Source organism: Neoarius graeffei, chromosome 5 (assembly GCF_027579695.1).
Source record: "Neoarius graeffei isolate fNeoGra1 chromosome 5, fNeoGra1.pri, whole genome shotgun sequence".
In the NCBI taxonomy this organism is placed as follows: Eukaryota; Metazoa; Chordata; class Actinopteri; order Siluriformes; family Ariidae; genus Neoarius; species Neoarius graeffei.
In genome coordinates, this window is record NC_083573.1 from 60118333 (window position 1) to 60138133 (window position 19801).

At 38.1% G+C, this 19801-nt stretch overlaps 1 protein-coding gene across 6 annotated transcripts in view; it reads right to left on the reverse strand.

Moving 5' to 3' along the window:
• Window positions 1-18891, reverse strand: part of inpp5b (inositol polyphosphate-5-phosphatase B) — a 67615-nt gene extending 48724 nt beyond the window's left edge. The window contains exons 1-6 of one of the 6 annotated variants that reach the window (XM_060922166.1): window positions 18594-18891; window positions 14206-14285; window positions 12278-12375; window positions 11764-11793; window positions 11530-11640; window positions 5339-5455 (exon numbers count right to left, since the gene is read on the reverse strand). In XM_060922166.1, coding sequence (XP_060778149.1) covers window positions 5339-5455; window positions 11530-11640; window positions 11764-11793; window positions 12278-12375; window positions 14206-14285; window positions 18594-18743 — 586 coding nt within the window. In that variant the 5' untranslated portion in view covers window positions 18744-18891. Of the gene's footprint in view, window positions 1-5338; window positions 5456-9906; window positions 9932-11529; window positions 11641-11763; window positions 11794-12277; window positions 12376-14205; window positions 14350-14404; window positions 15549-18593 lie in introns of those variants that run through there. The other 5 variants (XM_060922169.1, XM_060922170.1, XM_060922168.1 and 2 more) reach the window with 5 other exon arrangements.
• Between the last annotated feature and the right edge of the window lie 910 nt (window positions 18892-19801).

Below are 19801 nucleotides of genomic sequence, written 5' to 3' on the forward strand. Positions count from 1 at the left end.
AGAACCTCAGGTGGTCTGGTAAGATTAACAGGAAATGCTAAAAGCCTAACTGTAATGTAAATTAAAAACAAACATGGCAACTATTTTTGACTCAGTAACAGCCTCAAGGTTTACTATGCACAGTTAGCATAGTCAAGAGACATACCACATGTCTGACATCACAGAATGAGGTCACTCACACTATGAGCCTCACATAACATCCTTTAAACACATAGTCTTGTCTGTCTCTGCCTGAAATGTTGTTTAATAAGATGGAATGGAGCTAGACAATAATCAGCTGCAATGATGCCATCACATATGATGCTTACATATTACTTCTCTTTTCACCTTACCTCAATTTGTACAACCCCAATTCCAAAAATGTTGGGACGCTGTGTAAACTGTAAATAAAAACAGAATACGATAATTTGCAAATCATGAAAACCCTATAGTTCATTGAAAATAGTACAAAGACAACATATCAAATGTTGAAACTGAGAAATGTTATTGTTTTTTGAAAAATACATGCTCATTTTGAATTTGATGTTAGCAACACATTTCAGAAAAGTTGGGACAGGGGCGTGTTTACCACTGTGTTGCATCACCTCTACTTTTAACAACACTCTGTAAACGTTTGGGAACTGAGGAGACCAATTGCTGTAGATCTGAAAGAGAAATGTTGTCCCGTTCTTTTCTGATATACAGTTTCAGCTGCTCAACAGTTCGGGGTCTCCTTTGTTGTATTTTGCACTTCATAAATCAAAAGTAGAAATTATTTTTAGAAATCACAGACACCATGTCCTCCAGGCTAAAGAGGAGAGGGACCATCCAGCTTGTTATCAGTGCACAGTTCAAAAGCAGCATCTGTGATGGTATGAGGGTGCATTAGTGCACATGACATGGGTAGCTTGTACATCTGGGAAGGCTTCATTAATGCTGAATAATATATACACGTTTCAGAGCAATATGCTGCCATCCAGACTAAATCTTTTTCAGGGAAGGCCTTCCTTCTTTCAGCAAGATAACGACAAACCGCTTTCTGCACATATTACAACTGCATGGCTCTGTAGTAAAAGAGTCCGGGTGCTAAACTGGCCTGCTGCAGTCCAGACCTGTCTCCCAGTTAAAACATTTGGCGCATTATAGAATAGAATAGAATAGAATAGAATAGAATAATCTTTATTGTCATTGTACCGTTGTATCTCCCGGTACAATGACAATAAAGATTATTCTATTCTATTCTATTCTATTCTATTCTATAATGCGCCAAATGTTTTAACTGGGAGACAGGTCTGGACTGCAGCAGGCCAGTTTAGCACCCGGACTCTTTTACTACAGAGCAATGCAGTTGTAATATGTGCAGAAAGCGGTTTGTCGTTATCTTGCTGAAAGAAGGAAGGCCTTCCCTGAAAAAGATTTAGTCTGGATGGCAGCATATTGCTCTGAAACGTGTATATATTATTCAGCATTAATGAAGCCTTCCCAGATGTACAAGCTACCCATGTCATGTGCACTAATGCACCCTCATACCATCACAGATGCTGCTTTTGAACTGTGCACTGATAACAAGCCGGATGGTCCCTCTCCTCTTTAGCCTGGAGGACATGGTGTCTGTGATTTCTAAAAATAATTTCTACTTTTGATTTGTCAGACCTCGGAACAGTTTTCCACTTCGCCTCAGTCCATCATAAAAGAGCTCGGGCCCAGAGAAGGGGGTGGGGTTTCTGGATATTGTTTATATCTGGTTTTAACTTGCATTTGTGGAGGCAGTAATGAAGTGTTTTCACAGACGATGGTTTTCTGAAGTGTTCCTGACCCCATACAGTGATTTCCACTACAGACACGTGTCTGCTTTTAATGCAGTGTCTCCTGAGGGCCTGAAGATCACAGGCATCCAGTGTCAGTTTTCAGCCTTGTCTCTTGTATACAGAGATTTCTCCAGATTCTCTGAATCTTTTAATGATATTATGGACCATAGATGATGTGATCCACAAATTCTTTGTGGTTTTACATTGAGGAACGTTATTCTTAAATTGTTGCACTGTTTGCCCATGCAGTCTTTCACAGAGCGGTGAACCCCGCCCCATCTTTACTTCTGAGAGACTCCGCCTCTCTGGGATGCTCTTTTTATACCCAATCATTTTACTGACCTGTTGCCAATTAACCAAATTATTTTTTTTTTACCATTATGCAACTTTTTCAGTCTTTTGTTGCCCCTGTCCCAACTTTTTTGAAACTTGTTGCTGATATCAAATTCAACATGAGCATATATTTTTTCAAAAAACAATAAAATTTCTCAGTTTCAACATTTGATATGTTGTCTTTGTACTATTTTCAAAGAAATATAGTTTCCATGATTTGCAGATTATCTCACTTTTTTGGAATTGGGGTTGTAAGATTTTGTGGTTCTAGCATGTGGTTCTCTAGTCTTTTACAGGTCCTCAAAACAGTCTTTTACAAAAACTCTGCACACATTACTATCAGCATTTAGCCTTACGTAAAATGTGTTTAATATCCTAACTATTTACTACAGTTAAAGCAAGACAGCCTTTCGATTTCATAAAATTGGCGAAATTTAGTTCCCTCTGAAATTTCATCATTGTGATATGTTTATTTCTGTAATATCTCACAAAATATCAGGCCATTCTGTGGCTGGGAGGTTATTTAATTTGAGAGGCTTCCCGAGCAAATAATGTGCAGACAGAGAAAGTCTGTGTGTGCATGCATAAGTTTGCCTTGACCGTGCACTGACAATCACATCATTCTGTCGCTAAACAGACAGCTGATCACACCGAGGTGCTCACTGACCGCCAATATTTATTAGTTTGGTCCTGCATTTCCTTTCCTTTGCAACATAACATCTTTTCTTCTCACTTTCCGTTACTGTAGTTGGTCTTTCACATTTCATTCACACACTCACATCCTCTATGTTTCTCTCCCGTTTCAAATTTGTATCCCACAATACCTTGCGCGAACAGGGAACCCTACCACGTGATACATGACGTAGTATCTTGAATTGGGTCAGGTACAGAAGTGTGAAATGTAAAACTGTTAGACTAAAGAACTCTTTCTTTCCCACTACCATCAGACTCCTGAACAGCTGACAGGAGTCTACAACCATGGACTACCTCCCTGTAAACTGTCCTTGACTGTTTACATCTGTTTGCATATTAATGCCCTTTTTGCTGCCGTTCCTTGACTGTTTACATCTGGTTAAATTGTTTGCACATATTTGCACATTACTGCCATTTTGCTGCTGTTTCCTTGACCGGTTACATTGTTTGCACATTCGCACATTACTGCCTTTCTGCTGCTACATCAGATCATTGCCTTATTTTTGTATTACACTACCTATTTTGCACTACATTTACCTTTATTTTTTTCTATACTGGGTGTTTTGTTTTTGTTGCTTTTTGCGTTCTTTGCTTTTATTTTTGCACTATAATGCATTTTACTTCTTCCGCCTATTTATTTATTTGTAATTGGCATTCATGGTGGACAGCAAACTAAGAATTTCATTGTGCAAGTGGACATGTTCTAACTGTGGATATGACAAACACTTTGAATAAGCACTTTGAAGCAAGCAAAAATAGTGGAGAATTTAGGGCCACATGGAAAAAATAACTAATAAAATTGGAAGTCTGTGATTCGAATTCAGAAGCTTTCGGTCCACTAAACAAAAATAATTGGGTGTCAGGGAAAATTATTTTTATGACCTACACTTGAAAAATCTGAAAGGCGGTCTACCTTTAAATCTTTGGTTACTGATGGCTTCCAAAACACAACTTAAAAACTCAGGTCTACATCTTCATTTCTGAATGCATAACTGGTTATTTTAAAATCCCTCATTTAATACAAACAAACTTATCAAATATCCCAAATAACAATAAAATGACAATATCAGCACGGCCTTTTATATGTATCAGCTAAAGCTTTGACTTCACTTCCCTTCAATATTCAGCATGAGTACTGTTAAAACTACTGTTGTTAAAAATGCTGCCACGTTACACTTCAGTGTAGTCACTCTCAACCTATAACTCGATATAAACATTTATATGATGTTTGCACTATGAGGAAGCATAATAGCTATCTGAGAACACTGGGGGGGAGGAGGGGTAACAGGAGGACAGAGGACGGGAAGGAGCAGTAGCATAGACGTCGCCAGACCCATTTTATGGTAACTCCAGCCACCCTATCTTATGGCAAAGCCACCCTATATTTTTTGCCCTTTTTTAAATTATTTATATTTTTATTTTTTTTCCCAAAAAAAACAAAGGCAGTAAAGCACTGAACATGAGCCATCAAGAACGCAAGTTAATCCGAACAACAGTTTCTGCTTGCTTATTTATTGCTTAATGCAATATTATTAATATCGTTATGATTCCTCCTCATTGGCTCTGTGTCAAGCGTCACGTCGAGTGGTAGGCTAGTAGGACTTAAAAAACGACGCGGGCATTCTGCAGCAGGCGCGGTGCGGGCTTCCATTGAGTTGGGTTTGCAGAGAGTCAGAATTCTATGCTTTCATTTGCAGACACACACGGTGAGATTGTAATTTGATGTCAGTGGTTTGCATTTGCTTAACTTTACCTAGGCTATATTGAGTCTTCTGTAGAATGTTTACATGATGATTTGTGAAGCACTTGCCCTCTTCAGTTTGCGCAGGAATGCATGACACCTACCATTGTTTTTTTCACATTTTTGTAGTTTAGCTGGTGAAGTTGCTTCAGCAAGCAATTAAATGATGAAAGCAATTTTAAAATAGAATAGAAATGGTGGGAAGTGTGTCCCCAAGGTGTGATGCTCTTGAAATAATTAATTGATTGACAGCCTTAGTAGGTGCTCTGAAAAATGTTCGGTGCGCGCTGCGCGTGCACAATACCTTTTCTCCTCTGGGTGCTAAGCTACCCCTGTCTCTCAAACCTAGTGACGTCCCTGAGCAGTAGCCTAGCCTAACAATAAGCAATACCAGACAATGTGCAATATAATGTGCAATATAAAGTGCAATATCTCTCCTGCCGCCCCCCTTTTCCTCCTCCCCCTCCCCCTCTTCCCCATATCTTATTCTTTTTATATTTGTATATGTAAATACTTAATTTATTTTATCTAGAAGTTTTCCTCTATTTCTTTTCTCTGTTTATCTGTAATGATGCTGCTAGAATCTTAATTTCCCTGAGGGAACCCTCCCAAAGGGATCAATAAAGTTTTATCTAATCTAATCTAACATTGTGTATCATTACCAATGCCTGGAAAACTCTGTAAAATGTTTATGTATAGTATACAAACATGAACATTAATATCAAACAGAATGAGTAAAACACGTGGACAAGCTCTGGTAAGAGAGAGTATTAATATCACTTACCTCTTTTTTTAATCTTCTGTGTTGCATTGGGTGTTAGTGATCCAGGCTGTTTGGAGTTTTTCTGGTACTTAGTAAGCCAGGCAAACTTTGGAGCTTCTGGGTACTGCTCACAGGCATCTAAAAATAAAGAGAATGAAAAAAGGAAATGAAAAATACAGGTATACACAATCTACTTTCAAGATGAACTGTGTGACAGTGTACTGCTACAGTATGAAAGCACAGCATGACAAGAGCTGGGACTTGGGAAGGTGTTTTACATTGGAGCCTGCTCGAATTTTCAGCAGCATACATGTCCTGTGAACTATGATTTCACATCTGAATGACAGTGAAATAACTTTTATTTTAACCTACATTATGTATTGATTACAATATTGATACCATAGCATAAGTGAATTCTTGAATCAGAAGGCGTTGATTAATTTTGTTCTGAATGTTTATGACTAACATAAAAGATGGGTTTATATTAATACGTTCATTCGATCATGTTTCACTTTGATAACAGCTCATGCACAGGGACTTTTACAGTGGGCAGTCCACATATTCTAAGCCTAATCATAAATGGATAAAAATGTGGTGTTACATAATGAAGGAAAGCATGTAAATTAGGATGTAAATAAAATGTAAATTAGTTCCTGTTATCGCTTATGTTATAGAATCTATTTAACAATTATTTGTCGAAGACGAAGTGAGTATTTCACTGAGCCTGAGGTGGATAATTGTTTTAGTATAAATACACAGGTGATTATTTAAAAAATTATTTATTTAAAACTTAAAAAGTGGCATGCGAATGTAATAACAGCATGGTACAGACTTGCAGTATGCACGCAGACTTGTGTCACTTATCTGTGTCGAGTTACATAAAATTCTTTGTTTTGAAATAGATAAAATAAAATCACAATTTCAATCACACAATCACAATTTCACCTTACCTTTGAATAGTTTTAGACCAAACTTTGTAGCATCTTTAGTGCTTTTAGGAATAGCATTTTCTTTCATAATTTCTAATTCTTCCTCACGTACGGTGACAAAGTGATTGGCCACCATTTTGCTGAGTTGCTCGAGGTGATTATCAAGAAATGGTTCAAGCCAGCATGTGTGATTTCCTATAAATCACCTGCGTATTTATGCTAAATACGGTTATTCCCTCACAGCATCTCTTTTTTACCTCTTGTAGTGTATGAGACAAAAAAAAAAAAAAAACGCTGCTTGTTGTATTACAAACAGGAAAGTGAAAATTCCTCTCAAGTCTTGCAGACATTCCATAACATTAAATATAGCTATAAAGAAGAAGAAGAAGAAGAAGCCTTTATTTGTCACATGCACACTCAAACACAGTGAAATTCCTCCTCTGCATTTAACCCATCTGAAGCAGTAAACACATACATGCACACACACAAGTGAGCAATGAGCACACACACATACCCAGAGCAGGGGCAGCTATGCTACAGTGCCCGGGGAGCAGTTGGGGGTTAGGTGCCTTGCTCAAGGGCACTTCAGCCCAAGGCCGCCCCATGTTAACCTTAACCGCATGTCTTTGGACTGTGGGGGAAACTGGAGCACCCGGAGGAAACCCGCACAGACATGGGGAGAACATGCAAACTCCACACAGAAAGGCCCTCGTCGGCTGCTGGGCTTGAACTCAGAACCTTCTTGCTGTGAGGTGACAGTGCTAACCACTACACCACCGTGCCGCCCAGAACAGTTAACATGCATGCTGCCAATGAATTAAAAAAAAAGAGAAAAGAAAAACTAATTGTTCGCAAATTGCTGTTGTATAAAAGGAATAATGTCTCTGACATACAACCTCAAAAACTACTCAAAATGGTTGCAGATACATTTGCAGTTAAAGGAGTCCTGAATGTTGGAGGTATTCAGTAATATAATTTCCAAATAAACTAAGACAAACAGTATAAACATTCAAGAACATTATTTTAAAAAAAAATAGTTGAATAATGGCATGGCAAAAATGCCATTTTTATGTAAACACATTCCTTAAAGCCTACTTTTCTGCATAGTAAATATATTGCATTGTATTTCTGGCTTTATTGTCCTCTCATTTTAATGCTGTGGTGAACCCCTTACTAACTATTTAGGGTTATGAGTTTTGCTGGTGAAGCCTTACGAGATCAGATTAACTTTGTTGCTTTTTTATTGTTTATAACTTAATGAAATCTCATAAAAACATGAAAAATACTGTCAGAAACTGTTCAAATGTAAACAATGAGTATTATTGAAATTAGTTACTTAAAGGAGATACGCAGAACCATGGCCTCACTTTCGTTTATAAATGCCTTGAGACCTCAAGAATGGCACAGGAATAGTTTTAAACGTCAACAATAAATCTAATATAGTCATTTTTACTATTAAAGTGATTCATATAGGTAGCGGTGTGAGTGAACAACCTTGACGTCTGTAACGTCACAGCAGGAAGTCTATCGGTCTCATCGCCATTTTCGCTATACTAAAACACAGAGCTGACTGCAACTCCGATCCTCCATTTTGAGCTAATTTATCACCATGCCACGTAGATGTGTTGCTGGCCAGTGCAGCAACATGACAGAAGGTGGATTTATGCTGCATTCATGGCCCAAGAATGTTCAAACTGCAAAGATTTGGGTGCGTTTTGCGAGAAGTTCACAGGCACATTGGGCGGCTACAGAGTAGTCTCTCCTCTGCTCTGCACATTTTACTGAAGACTCATACGAAACCTCGGATCTGTTGAGGAGCGTGGGCTATAAGCCTGTATTGAAAGAGGGTGCAGTACCAACAATTAAATAAAACTACAAGAAAAGGAAAGTATTTATTTTATTTAAATTTTTTTTTTAAAAAGGAAAGTAAGCTCAGTTGCACCAGTTCTCCTGGAATGTGAGCCGAAGGTTGTTGGTAAAACCTGGGACAGAATGGAACGTGACATATTACTTGGGCAGTGACCTCCCTGTGGTTGTTGCTAAAACCGGTGACGTCCCATCCCGGGTTTTAGTGATTACCTGAGCCGAGCAGTAATGGCGGAGTACTCAGTATGGAGAAAATGGAGAATGAGTGGACCAGCCGTTTGATTTCTGCGCTGGATATGCAGCAATATCTTGCCCTTACGTGGAAGAAGCGAATGAACGGAGAACTGAACGAACAACTGAAAGTCAGATTGTTTCAAAACAGTTGGCCACAAGATCAGCCTTCAAGAAGCGAGAACACAGACGGGTAAGCTCCGACTCTCATTTGGATATAAAACAACAAAAACAACACGTTGTTTACCTGCATTTAGATTAATACATGTAACTTGTATTGTGTGTTTAAGTTACCGATATAAGATTATTTAATTTGCTTCAGAATGTGATTGTCTCAGTTCATGTGATTATTTAATTAGCCTTTTATGTTTTATCAGTGAAAATGCATGCATGTACATGTATGTTGCATAAGTTATAACACCTATCCCGTTTTACTGAGAGTCAACCCACAATCAGTGAAGTCAAATCAGTCTTAGTTGAGCAAGTCGGTAACGGTATTTCTTACTTTCACCATAAAATTTTATTTATATAGCTGTCAAACGCCTCGGCCTTAAAACCGGTTACCGCTGTGATGTCATGCACTCATGGCTGGCTGGCTCAACAGGGCAGCTCGAATGCCAACTTTGCGGTCAATTTGAACTCTCAAAAATATATATTTTTAAATTCCCATTTATGCAGCATACAAGAGTCAAGTATGGAGATACTATCCACTCAGAAATGTATTTAAAAATAAAAGTTCTACGTATCTCCTTTAACCAAAACATGCAGCTTGGCTGCCTTTTACCCTACCAGATTGTGATTATCAGAATTGTGGTGCAACCACTTTGTTAATTCTCATTGTTTCACCATAAACCCCCCAATGTTTAGAACTATTCTTCTTCATTCTTCCAGCAAGGGCCGTAGGGGCACCACTGATGACATTTTAACAGTCCATCATTGGTGTATCTAGGGCATTTAAACTTGGCAGAGCCCATCCCTCTCCAAGCTTGATCAATTTAGAATAGCCATTTAACCTAACTGCATGTCTTTGAACTGTGGGGGAAACCAGCACCTGGAGGAAACCCACGCAGACATGGGAAGAACATGTAAACTCCACACAGAAAGGCCCCAGTCGGCCACTGGACTTGAACCCAGAACCTTCTTGCTGTGAGGCAACAGTACTAACCACTATACCACTGTGTCGGCCCTACTCACCATTACCACACACTACTACACAATTTTGCAAGCCGTGGTAGATTACCACAGAAGCTATAGCAAAAAAGAAGAAGCGAATTATGAATACGAGTTAATTCACTGCTTAATCCCCTTAACAAAACCACTTAAAAGATCTAGAATATTCTTCATCTCATTAATTTAACACTTAAACTGCCGTTTCAATGTGGGGTTGAATGTGATTGTCTTTGAAAAGGTGATGCTGTAAGCATAAGTGTCTGAAATTTTAAAAGCTGTCAGAATCTAAGAGTGCTGACTTTTATGCATTTCAAACATGAAAACAATTCAATCATTTTATTCTAACCAAATTATGTAACTCAATCTAATGAACAATTTAAGAACATCACTTACATTTTTTCATTTGTTCTCTTTTTCTTATGCACAAAGATATATGAACTTCCTTTTCTAGAAAATGTGTACACGTATGCTTCCTGGTATTTCAGTTCAACCACAAAGACAGACTGCAGCACTACTTCCTAACTTGCTTACATTTTTCCTGGCAATGAAAATTTGCTGGGGATATCAGTGAGATATCAGTAACAAAACAAATGTCCCACACCCTTGTCAAGTTAATGCCAGAAAAAAACAACAACCCACCATCATTTCCTCTTTGACTACAAATAACTTATTATATATTGAGCATTCAGTTAATCTGGACTACTGCAAATGGAAATATCAAAACAAAACAAAAAATGCAGCTTGAAGTTCTTTACATTTATCATTTATGATAACTCAGTATTTACATGTTGTAGTTATAAACCATCAAACGAAAAGAAAAACTCCTCACTCATGTTCTCTTCCACCCACAGTGTTTCACCCCATCTTTAATCTCGGGCATGTGTGTGCTAAATTCAGCTGCTGACTGAGAGTAAGCATTTCCTTTTAAGATTCATAATCAGACAGGCTTTGAACATTAACCAAGAAAAAAATGTCGCAGATAAAACTCATGCCTCACTTGACCTAACTGTTTTCATTTTTTAATTATTTTATTTTTTAAATTAATATTTTTATTCAAATACCATTCAAGGTTCATTGCGAGTTTTCAGCATTACAAACAAGACTGAACTAACATACTGAATTAGCACACTCAAACTGAAAGCCTTATAAAGCAGAATCCTACCTACTATTTTGGGATGGGAAAGGTTTAAGAAAAGTAATAACATCAATATAAATGTATAATTAAAATCAATATTTTATTTCAGACATCATCCTGACTAAGGATTCCTTGAAAACACAGTTTTACAGTCTGGTAAATTTCAAAACTTACCTGTACATGTAAATCAATTTAACTTTATCCAGTCCCAAATCACTTATACAGTAGGATAATATACTATGTCTCCAGGACCGTGGTATAACAAATTAGAATACAGTACGTAGCTTGACCCACAGCACACAATAAAGCACAAATAGTATGTGAGTCTCAGTAGATACTAAACTTTAAACCAAGTAAAATTGAAGCTTCTCTTGCCTTGACATACTTTCAGTAACACAGTTCTCATTCATTCATTCACTTGATCTTCATATTCAGTAATCACTTGGGATCTAGTCAGGGTCGTAGTGATTTTGGAGCCTAAGCTGGGGAACACCAGGTGTGCTCTAGGAATAAACCCTGGATGGGACACTAGCGTGCATGCACACACACACTCTAGTTCACACCTAGGGATAATTTAGAACAGCCAATACACTCACCAGCATGTTTTTCGGAGATGGGAGGAAACCGGAGAACATGCATGAAACCCACATGGACATACCGTAGGGAGAATACATGAAACGCCCCAATGACAGTAACCTAAGCGTGAATTAGCAAAGCTACCTGCACTACCTTTCGAATACAGTTCTTATTCTAATAATACCATCTGCATTCTGGAAAAAATGCTGAGACTGCTTTTACCAAGGAGCTGGGAACTGTTTAAATTAAAAGGCTGTCCAGTCTATCCAAAGATGGCTGATGATAAGAAGAAGGTAAAGTCTTACCACACCAGGCTCTGTTGACTTCACTGAGGAAAAGACGTGTGTGGGAACCAAAAGGCAACTTGAGCTCCATCTCCTCATTAAGGAATGTTAATCTAACTCGAGTATCAGCACCTTACAGAGAATGAGGATACAGAATGACACAGTGCATTCTTTAAATGGGATGAAACTGGGCTTGACTTAAAGTGACAGAAGAAATGCTTTTGCTCATTATTTAAAGCCAACTTGTGCACTTACCAACTACAGCAAGTTCATCAGGAGAGGACACTAGGGAAAAAAAAACAGATAAGGAAAAGATGCTAGAGTATACAGTGCTAGGATCCTGCATATGTACATCACAGACAGCAAACGCGCCACTCTAATTCTTTACAGTGATGCTAATAATGAATGTTACAGTTACTGTTTCAAAAAGAAGATCTTTTTGGATGAATATCTATCAGGCACATTCACTGCTAGCCATTACTCACCAGCAGGTACCAGTACTACAAACGAATTGGCCAAGTGTGCGAGCTTGTAGTCTTAATTCAGGCAGTGAACAAGGTGACATTAACATCAAGCGATCATTAATGATCAACCCTTGACTTGCATTTTGATTGTAGCGTTTGAAACATGAATAAGAAATGTATCCTATAGGTATCATCATTTTAATTCAAAATCCATTTGTGCATAAACAAAATGTCAGAAATACAGTGTCAGAAATGTCAAAAATGTCAGAAAATGTGTTAATCATTAACACTCTGTTGACATTTACCTTCAACAACAGAAAAGTCATATGAAATGGGTATGATTTCCTGCAGTGTTACATCATTGCCAGTGATTGCCATTCTTCTATGGGTGAACATAAATAATCTGAAGGAGAAAACGGATTAGAGCTTATAAACACTGTATAGACACAAATATAAATAGCAGCTATACTTAATTCCACCAACATTATAATTGTACCAAACAAGAACAAAATTTCAAATATTAGTCTCAAATATAGGACTGGTACGGGCACTGCAGTTTAGTCTTTTAGTACATATGGAGAAATAATATTGATGCTGCCATAAGAATAAAAACAATGCACACTTGATTGGTCAGTGTGCATAGATCTCTCAATGTAGATTGCTAACATGCAGTAAGATAATTTGCAGAGAGGCTAATCATAGCTCTTATTTTCTAAATGTTTTACATAATATTTTCTGTAAACATAAATTCTTAAGGCTCATAATACATGCTTTCAGATACTTTTCTAAAACATTTAACTTTAATGTAATATAAACATTATGAAATACTGTCTTTGTAACAGCGTATGAATGGGCATAAGTTTCATTTTAAAATAATAGAGGCAAGAATGTTGATGAAAAAAAGGTTGCACAATTAGCGAGAAAGCAGGCTGAAGTCTTTTAGTCATTAGTTTCACAGAAAAGCTAGTCATCCATTTTATCCACTGTTTGAATCTACAGCAGATTGAATGGAGTCTTTTGCAAATTTGATATGACTCACCTATAAAAATACACACCACCCTGAATGCTACTTAAACTGGTCATTGTAATGACAGCTTCAGCTGGTATTAAGCCTGACTTTATATTTACATATGCCATAAGGAGGATGATTGTAGTTGTTTGTAAATGCACGATATAATAACCTGATCATGTGACTCAAACATTCATGAAACTTAAACTGTAGAAACTCACTAATGTGCTGTTAATTTATAGCTGTTAGGACAGTTTTATTATAGAGGAGACATTACATATCCAAACTAGCAACATAAATGGGCCTTAAAGGTGCAATAGTCAATATTTTTTATCTCATCTCATTATCTCTAGCCGCTTTATCCTGTTCTACAGGGTCACAGGCAAGCTGGAGCCTATCCCAGCTGACTACGGGCGAAAGGCGGGGTACACCCTGGACAAGTCGCCAGGTCATCACAGGGCTGACACATAGACACAGACAACCAGTCACACTCACATTCACACCTACGGTCAATTTAGAGTCACCAGTTAACCTAACCTGCATGTCTTTGGACTGTGGGGGAAACCAGAGCACCCAGAGGAAACCCACGCGGACGCGGGGAGAACATGCAAACTCCGCACAGAAAGGCCCTCGCCGGCCACGGGGCTGGAACCCGGACCTTCTTGCTGTGAGGAGACAGCGCTAACCACTACACCGTGCCGCCCCAATATTTTTCATTTCTTATTAATACAACTAATGTGGGAAAATTACGTAGAAATTATAAAAAAAATAGTTTAAGACACTGTCTTAGAACAAGTCTATTATATAGCTGAAAAACCACTGGAAACCTGCTATCTGGTTTGTTTGTATTTAGATTGGTCTCTTCTAAGTCATTTCATAGACATACCCCCAGTGCCCCTTCACATCCTTATAAATCATTATGAGGAGAAGTTGCATGTGTACAGAGTTGTAACTTAGCTTTCGAGCAGTCGAATATCAGATTGTAACTCTAGTTGAATCACCATAAGGTTTGGGGCAGAACTTTGTGTAAATGGGTGGAAAAATGATTAAAATTTTGTTCAGCTTCACCTCTGTTAGATACCTTTTTTCACAAATCTTTAATAATGCACCTTAAGTCATATTTCTGTTTTTAATACGCTTTGAAAAAGTGGTAGGGGCATGGCCCCAATTAAAGTTATGCCAGTAAGTGTCAGATTGTGCTTTAAGTGTGATGTAGAGTCTTACGCGTGCTCTCTGCTGTGCTCCACAAGCCCCAGGAGTCTGCTTTCTGTGCCATCATTCAGCAGTAAAAGACACTGAACGGCCTGGAGAAAGCAGCTGGTTAAGGACATCATCAGTCTTACAATATAGGAGAAATTTTAACTGTTTCCAGAAGAATAAGAAAAATTAAAAGAATAGTTTCTTTTGAAATCAATGTTTATACCATCAACAATACCATTAATGACAGTGTAGCTCACTCCAGCCCCGTCTAGTCCAGAAGGAACTATCTAAAGTGGGCCACCTTGCGCAATAAATGTTGCAAGCTCATCTCATCTCATTATCTCTAGCCGCTTTATCCTGTTCTAGAGGGTCGCAGGCAAGCTGGAGCCTATCCCAGCTGACTACGGGCGAAAGGCGGGGTACACCCTGGACAAGTCGCCAGGTCATCACAGGGCTGACACATAAACACAGACAACCATTCACACTCACATTCACACCTACGGTCAATTTAGAGTCACAAGTTATCCTAACCTGCATGTCTTTGGACTGTGGGGGAAACCGGAGCACCCGGAGGAAACCCACGCGAACACGGGGAGAACATGCAAACTCTGCACAGAAAGGCCCTCGCCGGCCACGGGGCTCGAACCCAGACCTTCTTGCTGTGAGGCGACAGCGCTAACCACTACACCACTGTGCCGCCATGTTGCAAGCTCTATACACTATATACATGCTGAGTTTTATATATAAAAGCTATATACACCCTCAGAATACCGACCTATTTGCCAGAAAGAATCCAAAATGGCGAGAAATTGACTGAGAAGAAACAATTTTTGTTGAACTGCTCATTAAGGTTAATTAGTCCATAACTTCATTAATAATTGTAATTAAGCAAATCTGGGTAGAAGTTATATGCACCCTAGGTACCCCGACCTTCATGCCAGAAAGAATCAAAATCAGTGAAGAATTGAGGAAGAAGCGATTTGTGTGGAAACTGCTCGTTAGGGCTTAATTACACCATAGCTTCATTATTAATTGCAATTATGCAAGTTTGGGTAGAAGCCATATGCACCCCAGGCAGACCTACCTTCCTGCCAAAAAGAATAAAAATCAGTGAAGAATTGAGAGAAGAAGCAATTTTCGTGAAATGTGGATGATGCCAGACAGACAACACACGATGGCATAAGCTCATTGGGCTGTCAGCCGGATGAGCTAATGAACAAAATTAAGCCCACAATGACTAATTAATAAGCAATTTAATCAACATGTTCGCAGTTGTTAACTTGCAAAATTCAGAATTGTGGCTGAAAACTAAGTTCTACTAATATTTACACCTAGAGATCAGAGTTCATTAAGCTGTCAGCATTTAGGAACATGCTGTAATTTAAGCTACATGAGCTAAATAATGTGGACATTCTATATTTTTAGTCTAGACTAAATAACAGTCAGTCAATGCAGGTGTATTTTGTTAACATTTAAATAAACGTGAATTAATGTGTGTTAACTGTTCATTTGTTAACATCACTTATGGTTTACCAATGCTGCAGTTCATGGTTTGTTAATGTTTACTTATGTAGTAACTAATATTAGTTAAGGGAATGTTAATACGAAGTGTTACTGTTACTGGGAGAAAAAAAAAAAAGGTATTGATGATGATGGGTGAATTCATCATAACATTCAGACCAAGTGTCCAAGATACTGTCCTACACCTTATTTCCTACAACCATTAAAGTGAATTACTGAGTATCTATTATTGAGTACATCTGAAAACAAACCATAAAGCAATGAAATGCGGATATCCTTCACTAATCTATTATATTAATATACTTATATTTAAGTGCAACACAAAAAAATGAGCTCAAAAATCCCTCAGTTTTGTATTATTGAACTCTGAGACAATCAGGAGGGGAATAAATAAAAAAAAAGTCTTTAATATCTCTTGGCTATATAAAAACATACTATTCAGTCATAGTAACAAATAAAAACATGCCTACATGTTTCAGCTGTCAGGGCCTTCATCAGGCCAGGTCAAAATGAATGTCTTTGGGCTGTTTCCTCTACAACCCCAAACCAGAAAAAGTTGGGATGGTATATTGAAATTAAACCTGAAAATAATAATTTGTAAATAATCCTGTACTACATTCAAAACACAGCAGACCAGTATTTAAAATGTTTTACCTCATTAATTTTATTGTTTTTTCAAAATAAACAATTAAATTTTGTTTCCTGCAACACATTTCAAAACAAGTTGCTACGGTAAAACATTTACCACTTTATAATGTTGCCATTCCTTCTCACAACACTTAAAAGATGTTTAGGGAATGAAGATACCAGGTGATGAGGCATTTCAGATGTTATTTTGTTCCATTCTTCCTGCAATCAGGTCTTAAAGTGTGCAACAGTACAGCGTCATTGTTGTCATATTTTTCATCTCAAAATTCGCCACACATTCTCTATTGGTGACAGGCACCCTCTTCTTCCACAGTCATGCCTTTGTAATGTGTACAGAATGTGGTTTTGCATTCTCTTGTTGAAATTTCCCTGGAAAAGATGTCGTCTTGAAGGCAGCATATGTTGCTTCAAAACCTCAATGCACTTTTCTGCATTAGTGCTGCCATCACAGAAGTGTAAGTTACCTTTGCCAAGGGCACAGACAACCCCATACCATGACAGACCCTGGCTTTTGGACTTGTTGCTGGTAACAGTCTGAATGGTCCTTCTCCTCTTTGGTCTGAAGCACACAACGTCCATTTCTGACAAAAAGTTAAAAAAAAAAAAAAACTAGAATACTGATTCATCTGACATGTTTCCACTGTGTGATGGTCCAACCCAGACGCCTCCAAGCCCAGAGAAGTTGATGGCGTTTCTGGACACGGCTGACATAAGGCTTCCTTTTTGCAGAGTAAAGTTTTAACAGGCATTTGTGGCTGTAACTCTGTATTGTAGTGCTTGACAAAGGTTTGCCAAATAATCCCAAACCCATATCAGCTATAGATGAATGACGGTTCTTAAGGCAGTGTCATCTGAGGGATCAAAGATCATGGGTGTTCAGCTTAGGCTTGCGCCCTTGCCCTTTACACACAAATTCCACCAGATTCCTTGAATCATTTAATGATATTATGCACAATAGAGTGTGAAATATGCAAATCCCTTCCTATCTTGTTTTGAGGAACGATGTTTTTAAACTTTTCAAGAATTTTCTCACCTATCTATTTGTTGACAAACTGGAGATCCTCAGCCCATCTTTGCTCCTCAAAGATTAGACCTTTCCTGGACACTGATTTTATATCCAATCCTAATTACAATCACCTGTTGGAAATCACTTAATTATTTAACTTCATTACTGGCCCTTAATGGCCTCCGTCCCAACTTTTTTTGGTATGTGCTGTAGGCCTGAAACACAGGAACGAATTTTAACAAATGAAATGAAATGAAGACAACTAGACAAAACAATATACGAAATATCTTGGGTTCATACTGTCTGCAAATGAAATACACATCAAAGTACATTTAGAAATCACCGCTTCCTTTTTTTAATTTGCATTTTCCATACCCTTCCAGCTTTTCCTGATCTGGGGTTGTACATTTTCACAAGTAATCAGTGACATGATTAATATAGACAAATAAAGTCACATGACAGACCATGTTTTCAAACCATAATTAGGTAGAGGCAAATACACATGGCTGAAACACATACACGTTTTTATCTGTTACTGTAGCTGAATAGCCAAGAGATATTCAAGGCTTTTAACAAACATATTAACCTTCTTCAACAATTCTCCATCAGTCGCATCCCCAAACTGAAGCGCACCTTCATTTTTTTTTCTTTTTACACTAAGCAGCACTCTGTGCAAACTGTTTTTTGACTGAATTCCTGGATTAAGTCTAAACTCAGATCAAAATCCATTTTTATGCAATCTACCCTTCAAATGTGTGCGTGTTTTTTTTTAATTGCTATTAATAATCAGCCTCACAGGCTCACACGTATACATGATCAATCCCAATCCTAAACATGAGCGCCGCAGTGAGGAGGACTGCAGTAAGACAGCTGCTATTTGACAGTTAGCTGAGACTCGAGTTCATCCTGCTGCCTGCGGTTGGAGAAATGTCAAGTGTAGCAACTTCTTCTCAACGAATATTGCAACACCAAACCTACGGTATACAAAATGCACCACAATACAAGCTTCTATTACAATACTCCTAGTTACTAAAGGGGACCTTTGTTATTATGATACGAGCTGAAACTCGGCCTGCATGTTGCTCAAGTGTAACATTGTTGCTGAACTCGTCAATATTTAGACGTTTGTAACAAGTTGACTTTCCATACGAGAGAAATAACTTTGAAGAAATAACGGAAGTCTTCATATTGCACATTCTTACTGTAAACGCGACTTCTGAAAACAAAGTTAGGATATTATAAGGCAGTTCTCCGCGACATCCAGAGTCTCTTGAATCGCCACAGACTGATCCATTTCTCCAGCGAAGTTAATTTGGACCGTTAGCTTAACGCGACTAGCTTGCCCAGAGCTAATAACAAACTTAGGACACCACGTAAGACATTGCATTTACAAAAGTCGAAATCAATGTTTCCGTGTTCCGTAGTCGCATAATATAAGTTTGAAGCGTTTTAAATATTGTCTCACTCGACAACTAAACATGACTGTGATTTTTCCAGCTGTTGCCCATCTTCTCTCTCCTGCTGTTCTGCCACGCAGAGGTTCGCAAGCTGGAGATGACGTCACAGCCACACAGCTCGCTTTGGGTACTGGCCACATCCGAAACAGCAGAGTTTTGCTTAAATAGTGCACTATATAGGGTGTAGAATCCTTTACATTCCATGCACCAACTAGTGCACTCATATAGGCAATAAGATGCAGCCGTAGAGTGTAGCCTTTCTGCTTTGCCTTAAAAAAAAAAACCCTTAGAAATAATAATAAAAAAAAAAGGCATCTGGTTTGGGTTTAACTACCAACAGTTAGTTCTACATTATTGCATATGAATTAAAGTACAACTTGATGTAACCACTTGATGTAAATTGTGAAATATGATAAAAGAAATATGAGATTTTTCTCATTTGAGTCGTATGTCTCATATCTGAGTGACCTGTGACATTAAATGTAATGCTTATGATGTTCAGGGGCACTTTTAGAGAAGTGTAACTATTTAGTGTGAAAATTAACTACTGTAAGGATTATTTGATCAGGAGTTTGTATCACCAACAAGCTGCTAAGCACACTGTGAGGTTATTTTGTCAGACAGCAAAGGAGACATCACACCCTCTGTTTAAAATGCAAATTAATACTTTCATGTAATGGTCCGATAGCAAGAAAAGAGGGTGTGTGTGTGTGTGTGTGTCAGTTTGTGGTGGTGAGATTTTAAGGGTCATTAGAATTCCTTCAGCTGATACGGGGGGGGGGGGGGGGAGAGACTCAGAAATGCTGTACAAACAGGTTGAAGGTGTGGCAAGTATTAAATTATTAATAATTATTCATTTTCAATTATTCATTCGTCTTCAGTAATTGCTTTATCCTACTCAGGGTTGCATGAATCCAAAACCTTGCCCAGGAATACCCTGTAAAGAACAGTATTAATTTTTTTTAACTGTGTTTTTGCTTTTTAGTTC